This window comes from Bubalus kerabau, chromosome 1, assembly GCF_029407905.1.
Source record: "Bubalus kerabau isolate K-KA32 ecotype Philippines breed swamp buffalo chromosome 1, PCC_UOA_SB_1v2, whole genome shotgun sequence".
NCBI classification, from domain to species: Eukaryota; Metazoa; Chordata; class Mammalia; order Artiodactyla; family Bovidae; genus Bubalus; species Bubalus kerabau.
In genome coordinates this window covers 209,131,247-209,145,689 of record NC_073624.1, presented here as the reverse complement: position 1 = coordinate 209,145,689, position 14,443 = coordinate 209,131,247, and the positions used below count along the sequence as shown (strand labels likewise).

At 42.6% G+C, this 14,443-nt stretch overlaps 1 protein-coding gene across 1 annotated transcript; it reads right to left on the bottom strand.

The window, feature by feature from the left end:
• Window positions 1-13,234: 13,234 nt before the first annotated feature.
• Window positions 13,235-14,182, bottom strand: LOC129631271 (olfactory receptor 2V2-like). Its single transcript, XM_055552168.1, has one exon. It carries the CDS (start codon window positions 14,180-14,182, stop codon window positions 13,235-13,237), a length of 948 nt encoding a protein of 315 aa, XP_055408143.1.
• Between the last annotated feature and the right edge of the window lie 261 nt (window positions 14,183-14,443).

The following is a 14,443-nucleotide window of genomic DNA, read 5'->3' as shown; positions in this document are numbered from 1 at the left end:
GTACATGGGCTTAGTTGCCCATGTGGAATCTCATCAGAGAAAGGATCAAACCTGTGTCCCCTGCATTGGTAGGTGAATTTTAAACCACTGGAACTCCAGGGAAGTCCCTATAACTGTCTTTTTAAATTAAAATTCAAAGGATTCTGTTTATAAGCACTCAGGACTGCAGAGAAGTTGTAGTGTTAAGAGTGTGTGTGACTTCTGGACTGCTCCCACCTGGGGTGGTGTCAGGCCTCCCCTCTGCATCCTCACCATCAGGGTGGATCCTGGGCAAGTTAGCCATCATCTGGATGTCCCAGATTTCTCATCTGCAGAACAGATGATAGTAGTGTTCTTATAGGGTGATGAGGAGGGTTAAACGAATTAACAAGTGCAAAGCACAAGTTGAGAAATGCTTACTGGATCAGCAGGTGTGCCAGGGTAGGCTTTGTTTTAGGTTCAGGGGATACAGCAGGAAGGCAAGGAGACAGAGGAGTACCCTGCTCTCCAGCACTACAATCAGAGGGGTGGGGGGAGGGATGGTTGCACAACAGGAAGACACAATATACAGACCAGCAAGAATGGAGGATGGCTGGGAGGAGGACATCTGAGGTAGGACCAGAGGAAGCCCTGGGAGGGATTAGAACAATGAAAGACAAAAGGGGGGCCTGGGCTTCCCTGGTGGCTCAGACAAGGTCTGCCTGCAGTGCAGTAGACCTGGGTTTGATCCCTGAGTCAGGAAGATCCCCTAGAGAAGGGAATGGCTACCCACTCCAGTATTCCTGCCTGGAGAATCCCATGGACAGAGGAGCCTGGCAGGCTACAGTCCATGGGATCACAAACAGTGGAGGGGACTAACACACCGGCCTGACGTGGGTGGGTGGATGTATGGGTGGGGGGCTGCTGGGCCCAGGTTTCTGTGTATTATCATCAAGAATACTAAAGAAAAAATAAAAGTGTTGGTAGTTGCCCCATTTTCCTGCAGCCTAAGCTTCTGCTTTTCTATTAACTGTTACAACTTATATAAAGCAGATGGCCCTGAGCCTTTCGCTCTGAAAGCTCTTTTAGGAGCTCTTTCAGGTGGGACATGGACCAAGGAGGGTTGAGGTCATCCTGGGGTCCCTTTGAAACCTGCTCCTCAGGCTTCAGGTATACCTGCTCAGAGTGCAGAGTCTTCTCTCTCCTTTTCCCTGCTCTTTGTGCCTCACTCCAGGCTCATTAACAGGAAAGTTTCAGCAAGAGAGCTGCTGGGAGAGGCAGGCATTCCTTGGGACATAAAGGTCCCTGGTCTTGCTGGAAACTTACCAAGAATGCAAATTCGATAGAAAGAGTCCTTCCCTGCCTTGGAGTCTTGGCTGCTCCCACTGGGAGCACTCACCCATCTGGTGGAAGCCACATGTCCTTGGCAACGGCTCCAGGGAGATCTGCCAGGGCTCCAGGGTACAGGACAGTTGCTGCTCTTCCCATCATAGGAGCAGGAACTTCCCCTCTCTGTTGCCAAGAGAATGTCCCCCTGGCTCTCCTTTCTACACTGACATGCCATGGCTCACACTTCTCTCCTTGAAGGGCTGTTTAATGGGAGCATCATCTGAATCATTCCCTCCTAGGGCTGGTTTGAGGATCAGAGGGAGCTAGGTGTGTTCACTGGTTTTCAAAACTTAACTGACTGTAAATATGATGTCCCAAATTAGATAGGATAGGATAAGATGAAGCACATGACAAAAGAGGGATTGAGAAGGGGGTGACATCTTCCACCCGGGGACTGAAAACAGCTTTCTGGAGGTTTCAGACTAGCTCCCCATGTACCGAGTTCATCTGGCATGGAGGTGTTGACTTGAAAAATATTCTCAACCTGAATTTGAGAATCATGTTTTATTTGGTGGGAAGTTTTAGGACTTCAAAGCCCTGGAGAAAACATCTCAAGTAACCCTGAAAGAATTTCTCTGAGGAGTGCGCAGGGGAGCTAAGTTATACAGAAGTTTTGCAACAAACGGCAGGTAGGTGGAACATCAAAAAATGATTGTTAGTTCAAGAAAACCAGATATCCCAAGTTAAGGAATGTAGTGCTTTTCTATTCATGGGAAGATGCAAGAGTCTGGACTCACTGAAATCATTCCTTTTATATGCTCCTCAGCTGTCTGGGGCCAGTATCTTGTGTTTTCATATTGGAGTTTCCTCAGGGTTCACCATAGGGAGTAGCTGCAGTCTGATGACCACTAGATGGCAGGCATTCTTTGTTTCCTTCCTGAGTTCCTTCAGGGCTCACCCTTGGGATGACAGCAATCCCTGATGACTGTGACTTCCTTTGTTTACTGATAAGGCAGGAAATATTCTGATGCTCAGAGATCAGCCTCTGGTTCCCTTGACATTTCTCCTGGCCTTCAGCCACCCTGGAAAGGAACCTGAGAGATCTGAGGTCCTTTTGACCCCCAGAGGTCAAATTGAGCACAGAGGCACAATCCAGACTTAATGGGGGGAGCTTTGCTTTGGAAGTTTCACAGGTAGGGTCATTCTGAGTCTGGCATCCATGGGACAACTATGTTGGCTGGTCTCTGCCTATTTGGAACTCCATGTGGATTCAGTTCCAGGGCTGCACGGCCTGGGAGACCTGAGCATGGAGTGTAGGGACATGCTCTGTGATGCCAGCCATCCATCCCCATCTCTGAGCTTGTTTTCACATCTGTAAAATGAGAGGGCAGAATAAGTTGATCTTGAAAGGTCCCTTCTAGCTCTGAAATTCCCTGCTCTTGTGGCATTTAGATTTGTCTTATTTCCAATAATGTCTCTGCCGAGCATCCTGTCCATTATCAGGGTGACTGAAAGGCCAAAATCAAGAGGTCATTTTCTGGACTGCCTGAGTACTGTTGGAAAAGTTGGCCTCTGTGACATGTAATGAGGCACCAGCCTTAAACTGCCCCAACACCTCCCCACCATTGTTCTTCATTTTACGCAGCCTGGGCCTGGGAAACAGAAGTTCAGAAAAGAAGTAGTCTGTCACCAGAGCTGTTCCAACTACTGGTTCCTTTGCTCTGGGTTGGTATAAATCCAGCCGTTGTCTCAAAAGGACCCACATGGGGGGTCCCTGAAGACAGGGAGGGTCTGGGAAAACTGTCCTCAGGTTTCCTCACCCTACTCCCATTAGGACAGAGTTGCGGTGAATGTACCAGAAATGTTCTTCTCATCAGTTAGTCCTCAAAGGCAAGGATTCAGGGAGCAAAATGTAGATGAATGGTGTAAAGTGCTGCGATGAACAGGAGGGAGCCTCAGAGGTTATATTTCAAAAGCCTACAGCATTTTTTGGTGGGGTGGGGGTGTTCCTTATCTGGGTTTTCTTTTCTTGTTTTTTCTTTGAAATTAAAAAAAAATTGAAGTATGGCTGATTTGCAATGTTGTGTTTGATATGTGAGATATATATATATATATATAAATCTCATTTATCAGATTCTTTTCCATTACAGGTGTCAACTGGGAAATACACACAACCTATAAGTTGAGAGATATGTTTCATTCAGTGGACATTTTTAGGACATCAAGCCTGGGAGGCAGCATCTCAAGTAACACTGAGAAAACTTCTTTGCAAAGGCAAGAGGGGAGCTTGGAAATATGAGTTTTGCAACAAAAAGCAGATGGTTGAATAAAAGGTTACTGTTAATAAAATAAACTAGATACCTCCGGTTAACTATAACATTTTTCTGGAGAAGACTCTTGAGAGTCCTTGGACCGCAAGGAGATCAAACCATCAATCCTAAAGGAAGTCAACTCTGAATATTCATTGGAAAGAAGATGCTCAAGTCCAATACTTCAGCCACCTGATGTGAAGAGTTGACTCACTGGAAAAGATCTTGATGCTGGGAAAGATTGAGGACAGGAGGAGAAGGGGACAGCAGAGGATGAGATGGTTGGATGGCATCACCGACTCAATGGACATGAGTTTGAGCAAACTCTAGGAGTTGCTGTTGGACAGGGAAGCCTGGCATGCTGCAGTCCATGGGGTTGCAAAGCTTCGGACACAACTATGCGGCTGAACTGAACTGAACTGAACTCAGCTATCTGGGGCCAGTATCTTATGTTTTCGAATCCTGAGATTCCTAAAGCTGCACCCTTGAGGGGTGGCTGCAGACTGGTAACCACTAGATGGCAGGCATTCTTTGTTTCTTTCCTGAGTTCCCTCAGGGCTCTCCCTCGAGGCGCCTGAAATCGGTGATGACTGTGATATCCTTTTTTTACTGATATGGCAGGTATCATTCTTCGTCCACAGAGGTTATTACAAGATATTGACTATAATCCTATCTGGGTCTTACCTGAAGCCTCTTTGCTTCTTGATCACTGACTTCTCAGTTCAGTTCAGTCACTCAGTTGTGCCTGATTGTGGCCCCATGGACTGCAGCAATCCAGGCCTCCCTGTCCATCTCAACTCCCAGAGTTTACCCAAACTCATGTCCATTGAGTCAGTGATGCCATCCAACCATCTCATCCTTTGTCGTCCCCTTCTCCTCTTGCCCTCTGTCTTTCCCAGCATCAGGGTCTTTTCCAATGATTCAGCACTTCCCATCAGGTGGCCAAAGTATTGGAGTTTCAGCTTCAGCATCAGTCCTTCCAATGAATAATCAGGACTGATTTCCTTTAGGATGGACTGGTTGGATCTCCTTGCAGTCCACAGGACTTTCAATAATCTTCTCCAGCACCACAATTTGAAAAGCATCAATTCTTTGGTGCTCAGCCTTATTTATGGTCCAACTCTACATCCATACATGACTACTGGAAAAACCATACCTTTGACTGGATGGATATATGTTGGCAAAGTGATGTCTCTGTTTTTGTTTTTTTTGTTTTTTTTTTTAATATACTGTCTAGGTTTGTAATAACCTTTCTTCCAAGGAGTAAGTTTGGCTTTCAGTAGGGAACAGTAAAATAAATTGTGGTTCATCCACACAATGGAACACACTGAAGTTCTTGAAAAGAATGAAAGAAATTGTTGCTTTGGGAGGTGAAATAGACAGCAGAAGGAGGAGGAGAAAAGGAGACATTTTTCACTGTATGTTTTTTTCTCTGTTTTGTATTTCTTACCTTTTAAAAATGAATACAATAATTTACATTGAAAATGCACTTGGGGAAATGGGGCAAAGAATGGAGGGCTTCATAGAAAAAGCAGACTCTTCTTTCTTTATGATGCCTAAGTGACTGTCAAAGACAAAATGCACTAGAAAGCTAAACAGATTATTTTATTCAGACTATTATAATACAGAGAATGTTTAGTAATGAGGAAAGTCTCAAAGAAGAGGAAGAAAACTGGGGTTTTGTAAAACAAGAAAGTCATTGAGGAAGAGCGGAGGCAGCTCTTAGACTATGTGAGAATGAAGTTGTCTTTCATGGTTAGTCCCTTTAGCCATTTAAGGGAGGAATTGCTTAATCATTCCTAGTTTTAGGCAACTCATGAACCATCTCATCCAGTTTCATGGCTTTAAATATCATCTGAGCTCTGAGTTAAAAGTCATCCAAAGTTTGGAAATATGGCTTGAGGATAAATGCATATCCTTTCAATGTCGTTTCACAAGCTCAGCTAAGGTTTATTTAATATTCTAGGCATATCCTTTCAATATCTGTGTTTCACAGGATTATCAAAGGATTATTTAATATTCTAATATGTATGTTTGACTTTGCTACTTACTATTTGGTTAGAGCTTAGACATTGTGAGGTTCTACCCTGAACTTGTAAATTTCTGTCAGATGGAAAAAATAATCCCAAAGATTTAACATATTATTCTGTAGCACACTGACTTTTTAAAAAATTTTTACTTTCAGTTCAGTTGAGTTCAGTTGCTCAGTCGTGTCCGACTCTTTGCGACCCCATGGATTGCAGCATGCCAGGCCTCCCTGTTCATCACCAACTCCCGGAGTTTACCCAAACTCATCTCCATTGATTCAGTGACGCCATCCAACCATCTCAACCTCTGTTATCCCCTTCTCCTCCCGCCTTCAATCTTTCCCAGCATCAGGGTCTTTTCTAATCAGGTGGCCTTTTCCAATAACCTCTTCGCATCAGGTGGCCAAAGTATTAAAGTTTCAGCTTCAATATCAGTCCTTCCAATGAACCCTCAGGACTGATCTCCTTTAGGATGGACTAGTTGGATCTCCTTGCAGTCCAAGGGACTCTCAAGAGTTGTCTCCAACACCACAGTTCAAAAGCATCAATTCTTTGGCACTCAGCTTTCTTTATAGTCCAACTGTCACATCCATACATGACTACTGGAAAAACCATAGCTTTGACTAGATAGACCTTTGCTGACAAAGTAATGTCTCTGTTTTTTAATATGCTGTCTAGGTTGGTCATAACTTTTCTTCCAAGGAGCAAGCGTCTTTCAATTTCATGGCTGCATTCACCAGCTGCAGAGATTTTGGAGCCCCCCCAAAATAGTTTCTCACTGTTTCCACTATTTCCACTGTTTCCCCATCTATTTGCCACGAAGTGATGGGACCAAATGCCATGATCTTAGTTTTCTGAATGTTGAGCTTTAAGCCAATTTTTTCACTCTCCTCTTTCACTTTCATCAAGAGGCTCTTTAGTTCTTCTTCACTTTCTGCCATAAGGGTGGTGTCATCTGCATATCTGAGGTTATTGATATTTCTCCCGGCAATCTTGATTCCAGCTTGTGTTTCTTCCAGTCCAGCGTTTCTCATGATGTGCTTTGCATATAAGTTAAATAAGCAGGGTGACAGTATACAGCCTTATACTCCTTTCCTGATTTGGAACCAGTCTGTTGTTCCATATCCAGTTCTAACTGTTGCTTCCTGACCTGCATATGGATTTCTCAAGAGGCAGGTCAGGTAGTCTGGTATTCCCATCTCTTTCAGAATTTTCCACAGTTTATTGTGATCCACACAGTCAAAGGCTTTGGCATAGTCAATAAAGCAGAAATAGATGTTTTTCTGGAACTCTCTTGCTTTTTCAATGATTCAACGGATGTTGGCAGTTTGATCTCTGGTTCCTCTGCCTTTTCTAAATCCAGCTTGAATGTCTGCAAGTTCACAGTTCACGTACTGTTGAAGCCTGTCTTGGAGAATTTTGAGCATTACTTTACTTTACTAGTGTGTGAGATGAGTGCAATTGTGTGGTAGTTTGAGCATTCTTTGGCTTTGTCTTTCTTTGGGATTGGAATGAAAACTGACCTTTTCCAGTCCTGTGGCCATTGCAGAGTTTCCAAATTTGCTGGCATATTGAGTGCAGCACTTCATTTTCTTTTTTAAAAAATTTATCTATTTTAGTTGGAGGCTAACTACTTTACATTATTGTAGTGGTTTTTGCCATACATTGACATGAATCAGCCATGGGTTTACATGTGTTCCCCATCCTGAACCCCCCTCCTACCTCCCTCCCCACCCCATCCTTCTGGGTCATCCTAGGAGTGCAGCACTTTCACAGCATCATCTTTTAAGATTTGAAATAGCTCAACTGGAATTCCATCACATCCACTAGCTTTGTTTGTAGCGATGCTTCCCAAGGCCTGCTTGACTCCACATTCCAGGATGTCTGGCTCTAGGTGAGTGATCATACCATCGTGATTATCTGAGTCATGAAGTTTTTTACCTTACCTAGCATTTTATCCTGTCAGCTCTTTATTAGATAGCCCATACTCTCAACTCTTCAATTACTCTTTGAGCCATCTTTACCATCTTATTGCTTGCTTCATCAATTAATATAAATGAAATAAAATACTTGACATGCTTCTTTTATGTTTATATGAGAGTCAGGTTTTTAACCTTTCAAAAAATTATGCTTTGGAGGTCCCATATACTTGCTTGAGTGGACTTACCTGAGGGAACAGGTAAACTTTGCTGAAGAAGTGTACCTCAGGGCTGCTTAAACCCAAGCATGGCTCCCAGAATAATGATTCCCTGGGGGCTAAGAATTTTTTCTTTGCTGGCTCTCTGGTTTTTATTTTCTTGTTGTTCTTGATGTTCTGTATTTGTGTCTTTGCTTTTGTTTTTAGTTTTTGGGAAAGATTAGTTCTGTGCTGCACATGACTGATAATTGATTCTCCATTGATGGCAGCAAAAATTGAGAATCTGTTTTCATGCATTTGCTGATATATGCTAGAAGGATGATAGGGAAAAATAATTCTTATTGTATGTGTTTACATTTGCTATTTAACTTAAGGCCGGGCCCTGTGAAGTTCCATGTTAACTTGTAGATTTATGTCCAGTAGAAAACACAGCTATAAAGGTTATGGTTTTATTATCTTATAGGATTTTCACCATTTGTGTACCTTAGAAATCTTATTCTAATATTCTTTGATTTTTTAAAGGAAATTTTCTGATAGCCCATGCTTTTAGAACTGGTTTTACTGTCTGATAGCTTCCCTGGTGGCTCAGATGGTAAGGCGTCTGCCTGCAATGTGGGAGACCTGGGTTCGATCCCTGGGTTAGATAGATCCCTTGGAGAAGGAAATGGCAACCCACTCTAGTACTCTTGTCTGGAGAATTCCATGGACAAGGAGCCTGGTAGGCTACAGTCCATGGGGTTGCAAAGAGTCAGACATGATTGAGCAACTTTGCTTTCACTTTTCCCATTCACTAATGAGTTAAATAGAATTTAAAGGAAGGGGATGACAGAGGTTGAGATGGTTGGATGGCATCACTGACTCAATGGACATGAGTTTGGGTAAACTCTGGGAGTTGGTTATGGGCAGGGAGGCCTGGCATGCTGCAGTCCATGGGGTTGCAAAGAGTCAGACACAACTAAGCAACTCAACTGAACTGAACTGAAAGTAAAAATTTTTTAAAAGTCAGTGTGCTACTTTAAAATACAAGAGCAGCAGAAAGGGTTTTCAATTTTCTAAAAGAAAAGTAACATGATTGCAAGATGAAATGTCTATATTTATTGTTCTGAGAGCTCTCCACCACACTGCAGATGCTTCATCAAGGACAACTGCTATCAGAGCTGCTGTAAAACATGAGTCTCACTGCAGATAGTGTCACAGTCAAATCCTCAAACAGAAGACTGAAATGATACTTGTGTTTTAGAGGGTTTTGGTGTAAAGAACTTTTCAATGTGGATAACACAGCCTCGCTTCTTGAATTTAAGAAACACCATGAAACTAATCTATCAGTTTTTCTCTGATACCACCTGCCAGAATGTGCTGCGAAGAATCTTTTTTCCATTCTTACCACTTCTGAGTGAGAGAAGAGGAAAGGGTGGATAGGTTCCAGTGTACTAATAGGCAATTCAGTTGAGGCTCTGTGTTCCACTTCCTTTCTGCTTGCAGTCATAGGCATTTGTCTTGGCAGCTGCAGCAGTTTGATGAGGAAAGGAAGTGGCAGCCCATCAATCGCCTCTTCTTGAAGACATACTTTTTTGCATTTAAAGAAAAGATCTGCCTTAGAGCTCCCCAAACTGGCAATCTTTGGGCAACCATCTCTATCTTTCTCTTGGGTGATGAACTCCAGTATCAAACTCAAGGCCTCTACCAATCACACAGCATCCCTGGTAAGAGCCATAGTTATACACATTGCATATGCACATCAGGGTGCAGGATGCATAGAGGACTCACAGAGACTCACAGATCACACGCTTGCCATCACATTTTCCACACAGTTGCCCAATGGTTTGAGATGGGAAGAGTGGTACCTTTGAGTCAAGACCCTAAGGAAGTGATGGGACCCCTGAACTCCTCAGGTCTCAATACCATTCCTACCCAGACAGTGGGGGACAGGAGGCTCTCACTGACACCAGCCTGCTCACAAGAAGAGCAAGAATTGTGTTTTTGACTGTACAAAAACCCAAAACTTTGACAAGCTCATCCAGAAAAGGGATGCATGATTCAATCCTTCCCTTAACAGTTTTTTTTTTAATCATCAAGTTTATCTCTTATATATTTATTTAGCATTTATTTTCTATTGGAAGATAATTGCTTTACGACGTTTTGTTAGTTTTTGCTGTACAACAATGTGAATCAGCTATAGTATACACATATCCTTTTCCTCTTGAAGCTCCCTCCCACCCACCCATCTTACCGCTTTAGGTCATCACAGAGCACTGAGCTGAGCTCCCTGTGCTATACAGCAGCTTCCCACTAGCTATTTATTTTATTTGTGGTAGTATATATATGTCAGTGCTACTCTTTCAATTCATGTCACCCTCTCCTTCCCCAATTGTGTCCACAAATCCGTTTGCTATGTCTGCTATGTCTGTGTCTCTATTCCTGTCCTGCAATAGGGTCATCAGTACTGTTTTTCTAAATTCCATATATATGCATTAATATACGATATTTGTTTTTCTCTTTCTGACTTATTTTACCCTATATGAGACACTTTAGGTTTATCCATCTCCCTACAACTGCCTCAGTTTCACTCCTTTTTCTTGCTGAGTAACATTCTATTGTGCTTATGTATCACAACTTCTTTATCCATCCATCTGTTGATGAACACCTAGGTTGCTTCCATGTCCCATCTATTGTAAATAATGCTGCAATGAACATTGGTTGGGGGGGGTGGTAAGTGTGTCTTTTTGAATTATGGTTTTTTCAGGGCATATCCCCACTAGTGGAATTGTTGGGTCATATGGTAATTTAATTTTTATTTTTTAAGGAACCTCCATAGTTCTCCATAGTGGCTGTATCAATTTACGCTTTACTTAACAGTTTTTAAGAAGTGAATAAAGAACATTTTAAAATATCCAATGACAGTGATGGTAAATGAACGTATTAAAAAAGGGAGAATGTTTTATAGAAACTTTCTAGTCAATAACACCAAGAAGTGCCAGAGGGTCAAGAGGCGTTGTTCCAATCTGGAGCCCAGTGTCCTTGGTGAAATGACTCCACAATCCAGGGAGGGCTGCTCTGATCAGTCTGTTGGGTTTGCAGGGAAGCCAGTTTATCTTCATCACCGTGAAGAAAATGGGCCTGAAATGGAGGGAGGGGCCTAGGAAAGGTAGAATAGAGAAATTTCCAGGAGAAAGAAAGTCTTGCACAGTCAGAATTCCCCTAGAATATCTCCTCTTATCATTTGAAAATAAGAGTTGATGGAGATGTTTGGGGTGCCCATCCACAGGGTTGTAGAAACGTTTTGAAGAAATGTACTAATTGGTTAAAATGGAAAGAAAATAGATCTGAAAAAAGGAACCCAGAAAAACCTGAGAGAGCTTCATCCTAAAACTCTGGCAGAATATTTAGGGGTAAGAAAAAGCTTTCCAGAAACAAAAATTATAGCACAAGGAGCACTTTCATCCTCATCCATAAGGGGAGCACTGTGGGAGTGGACTGGACTAGGAGGAGGCGCCCGTTACTTGGAGCCAGCGAAGTAGTGGAAAAAATGCCTCACTGGGCCAGGTCCACCTCCAGGCTCAGAGATTTTATGCTCTGCCACTCCTCACTGCCATCCATCATTCTCCCCTCTGATGTGACTAAGAAAAGTTAGTTTTCACAAATTTCCAGAGACCCCACACATGCTACATCATTCCCCTCAGTTTGCAAATTAAACTCCAACAGAAGGAAGCCTCTTGCAAAGTTCTCTTTTCATCTCAGCTGCTCCAACAAACTCTCCCTGGAGGATGTGGAGAGGAAAACTGGGGCATGAGGACAAGGGACTTAACTAATCTGAGGTCCAGTTTTCTTGCCTGCAAAAAGTGAATGATGTTCCCCATGAAATGTTTATGGTGACATTAAACTGAGTCATCAGGTCAGCTCTCCCTGGTAGGTCCTAAGAATCATAATTACTATTAGTGTCATTACTCTTCATTCTCTCCACGCCTGAAAACAGAAAACAGTGCAAATGTCTTCCTCTGGCTTGGTCCAACTTCCAGAGCCCAGTTCTATCCTTTCTCTTCTGTCTGCATGCAACCAAGAGTATTTTTACCCCAGGAAAAGATGGTTTTATTGCAAATGTGTACAAGAGCTAGTCCGGAGTTTAGCTATATGAATACAAATAATCCCAGTTGTTCAAATAAAAGTGTGTGAAAATAAATTTGAAATAACAGATCAAATTCTCCCATTTATGTTTCAATCTTAATCCCCCAAAGAAAAATAATATAATTTTCCTAGTTTATTGATAGAAACAGAAATGATAAAATATGGCTGATTCAATGGAAATTTGCTATATGACTCAGGGAACTCAAACTGGAGCTCTAACAACCTAGAGGGGTAGGAAAAGGGGTGGTGGAGTGGGAGGGAGCTTTAAGATGGAGGGGGCATATATACACCTATGGCTAGTTCATGTTGATGTGTGGCAGAAATCAAACCAATATTGTAAAGCAATCATCCTTCAATTAAAAACAAATTTAAAAAAATGACTGATTTCATTGGAAGTTTGCATATATATATAAAACATTTATGCATATTTTTATGTGAATATACCAATAAGCAAGTACTTACTTCTTTCATCATGAATCTAAAAGACTGCACTTTTATTCTTTGAGAAAGTCATTATAATGATTCTAGTACTAGGGTGAAGCATTCACATTCTCTAGAGAATTTTACTAACTTCTTTTTTTGTCATCTAGAAGTATTTCATCTAAGATGGTAGTGTGAGGGTATATCTGTGTTAGACATATAAATAAAAGACAAGTGATACCTCTGTAAACATATAAGGAACAAAGCACTGTGTTTGGCATATAGTAGGCTCTGACTCTGGAGAAGGCAATGGCAACCCACTCCAGTACTCTTGCCTTGAAAATCCTGTGGACGGAGGAGCCTGGTAGGCTGCAGTCCAGGGGGTCTCGAAGAGTTGGACATGACTGAGACACTTCACTTTCACTTTTCACTTTCATATATTGGAGAAGGAAATGGCAAACCACTCCACTGTTCTTGCCTGGAGAATCCCAGGGACAGGGAGCCTGGTGGGCTGCCGTCTATGGGGTCGCACAGAGTCGGACATGACTAAAGCAACTTAGCAGCAGCAGCAGCAGCAGCAGGCTCTGACTCTATGGTGAAGGTTACCAGTGAGGAAGTTAGGGTCAGGGCATTCTCTGATAGTATGAACAATTTCAATTTAAGAGACCAAAATCCCAATGTCTTATTTCCACACTGCTATTGAGTTTACAAAATCCTGCATTCCATTTTAAACAAAATGATCAGTCCAAAAACAATGGAAGGGGAAAACCTTTTAATTTTTTGTCCAATCAGAGTCATCTAATAGTTCCTTGGGATTGAAAAAGACCTCTCTGAGGCTTCAGGTTTCATGATTCTCTTATTAATAAGATAATTGAGCCTCACATAGAGTTTATTTATCCAACATCACAGAGTCACAATATCTGGCCTGAAGTTCAGGTTTGGTTGCCAATTCTGCAATGGTCCAGCCCTTTCTTCAGGGCTCCCATCACCTCCTGGTTTCTCAAGCTATAAATGAGGGGGTTGAGCATAGGAGTAAGGACTGTGTAGAAGACAGATACCACCTTGTCATGGCTTGGGGCCCGGTAGCTCCTAGGTCTCAGGTAGATGAACATGGCTGCCCCATAGAAGAGGAACACAGCTGTCAGGTGGGAGGAACATGTGGCCAGAGCCTTTTTACCAGCTTGAGTAGAGCACATGTGGAGCACAGTTCTCAGGATGCGAGCATAGGAGGCCACGATAATGGAGAAGGGAAGAAACAGCATGATGATGCAGCAAGCAAAAGCAAAGTTCTCAAAAATAGATGTGTCTGCACAGGCCAGCTTCATTAAGGATAACATATCACAAAAGAAGTGGTCCACCTCCCTCAAGCCACAGAAAGGAAATGTCATTACTACCACCATCTGGATCAAACCATCTATTATCCCAAAGGCCCAGGAGCTCCCAACAATCTTGAGACAGGCCCTCTGACTCATGAGGATAGGATAGTGAAGTGGATGGCTAATGGCCACATACCGGTCATAAGCCATAAGTCCCAGCAAGAGCCCTTCAGATCCCACGAGTGAGACAAAAAGACCCATTTGTATGCCACAACCTACAAAGGAGATGGACTTCCTGCCAGACAGGAAGTTGACTGCCATCTTAGGCACATTGGTGCAGACCAACATCAGGTCCATGAGGGAGAGCTGACTAAGGAAGAAGTACATGGGTGTATGAAGTCGAGAATCCATGTAGATGAGGCGGATGAGGAGGACATTCCCACAGAGGGCCACTATGAAGACCATCATGACTGCTGAGAAAAGAACAAGGTCAGTGGAACTGTAGGAAAAGATGCCCAAGAGGACAAAGTCATCTGTGGATGATTGATTCAACCATATCTCCATGGCTCAGCTGATGTTCCTGGTCACCTGAAAACATGGACAAAAAATATTGGATTGACTGAAATTTATTTATTGACCTCTATATTCCACATCTTCAGGCAGCTGTTATGTTTGTAACTCAAGAATGTTTAACAACATAAGCTTTGGGACATTGAAGCAGGCAACCCTTCATAACCCCAACACAGCAACAGGAAACTTTCTGGTTTACAGAATTGGACTGCATAGCCGTATTGGGATGTATCTGTGTCAATAAGAATGGAAAGA

Excerpts from the sequence above, each read along its gene's own strand:
- LOC129631271 (XM_055552168.1), bottom strand. The coding sequence starts at position 14,182 with ATGGAGATATGGTTGAATCAATCATCCACAGATGACTTTGTCCTCTTG.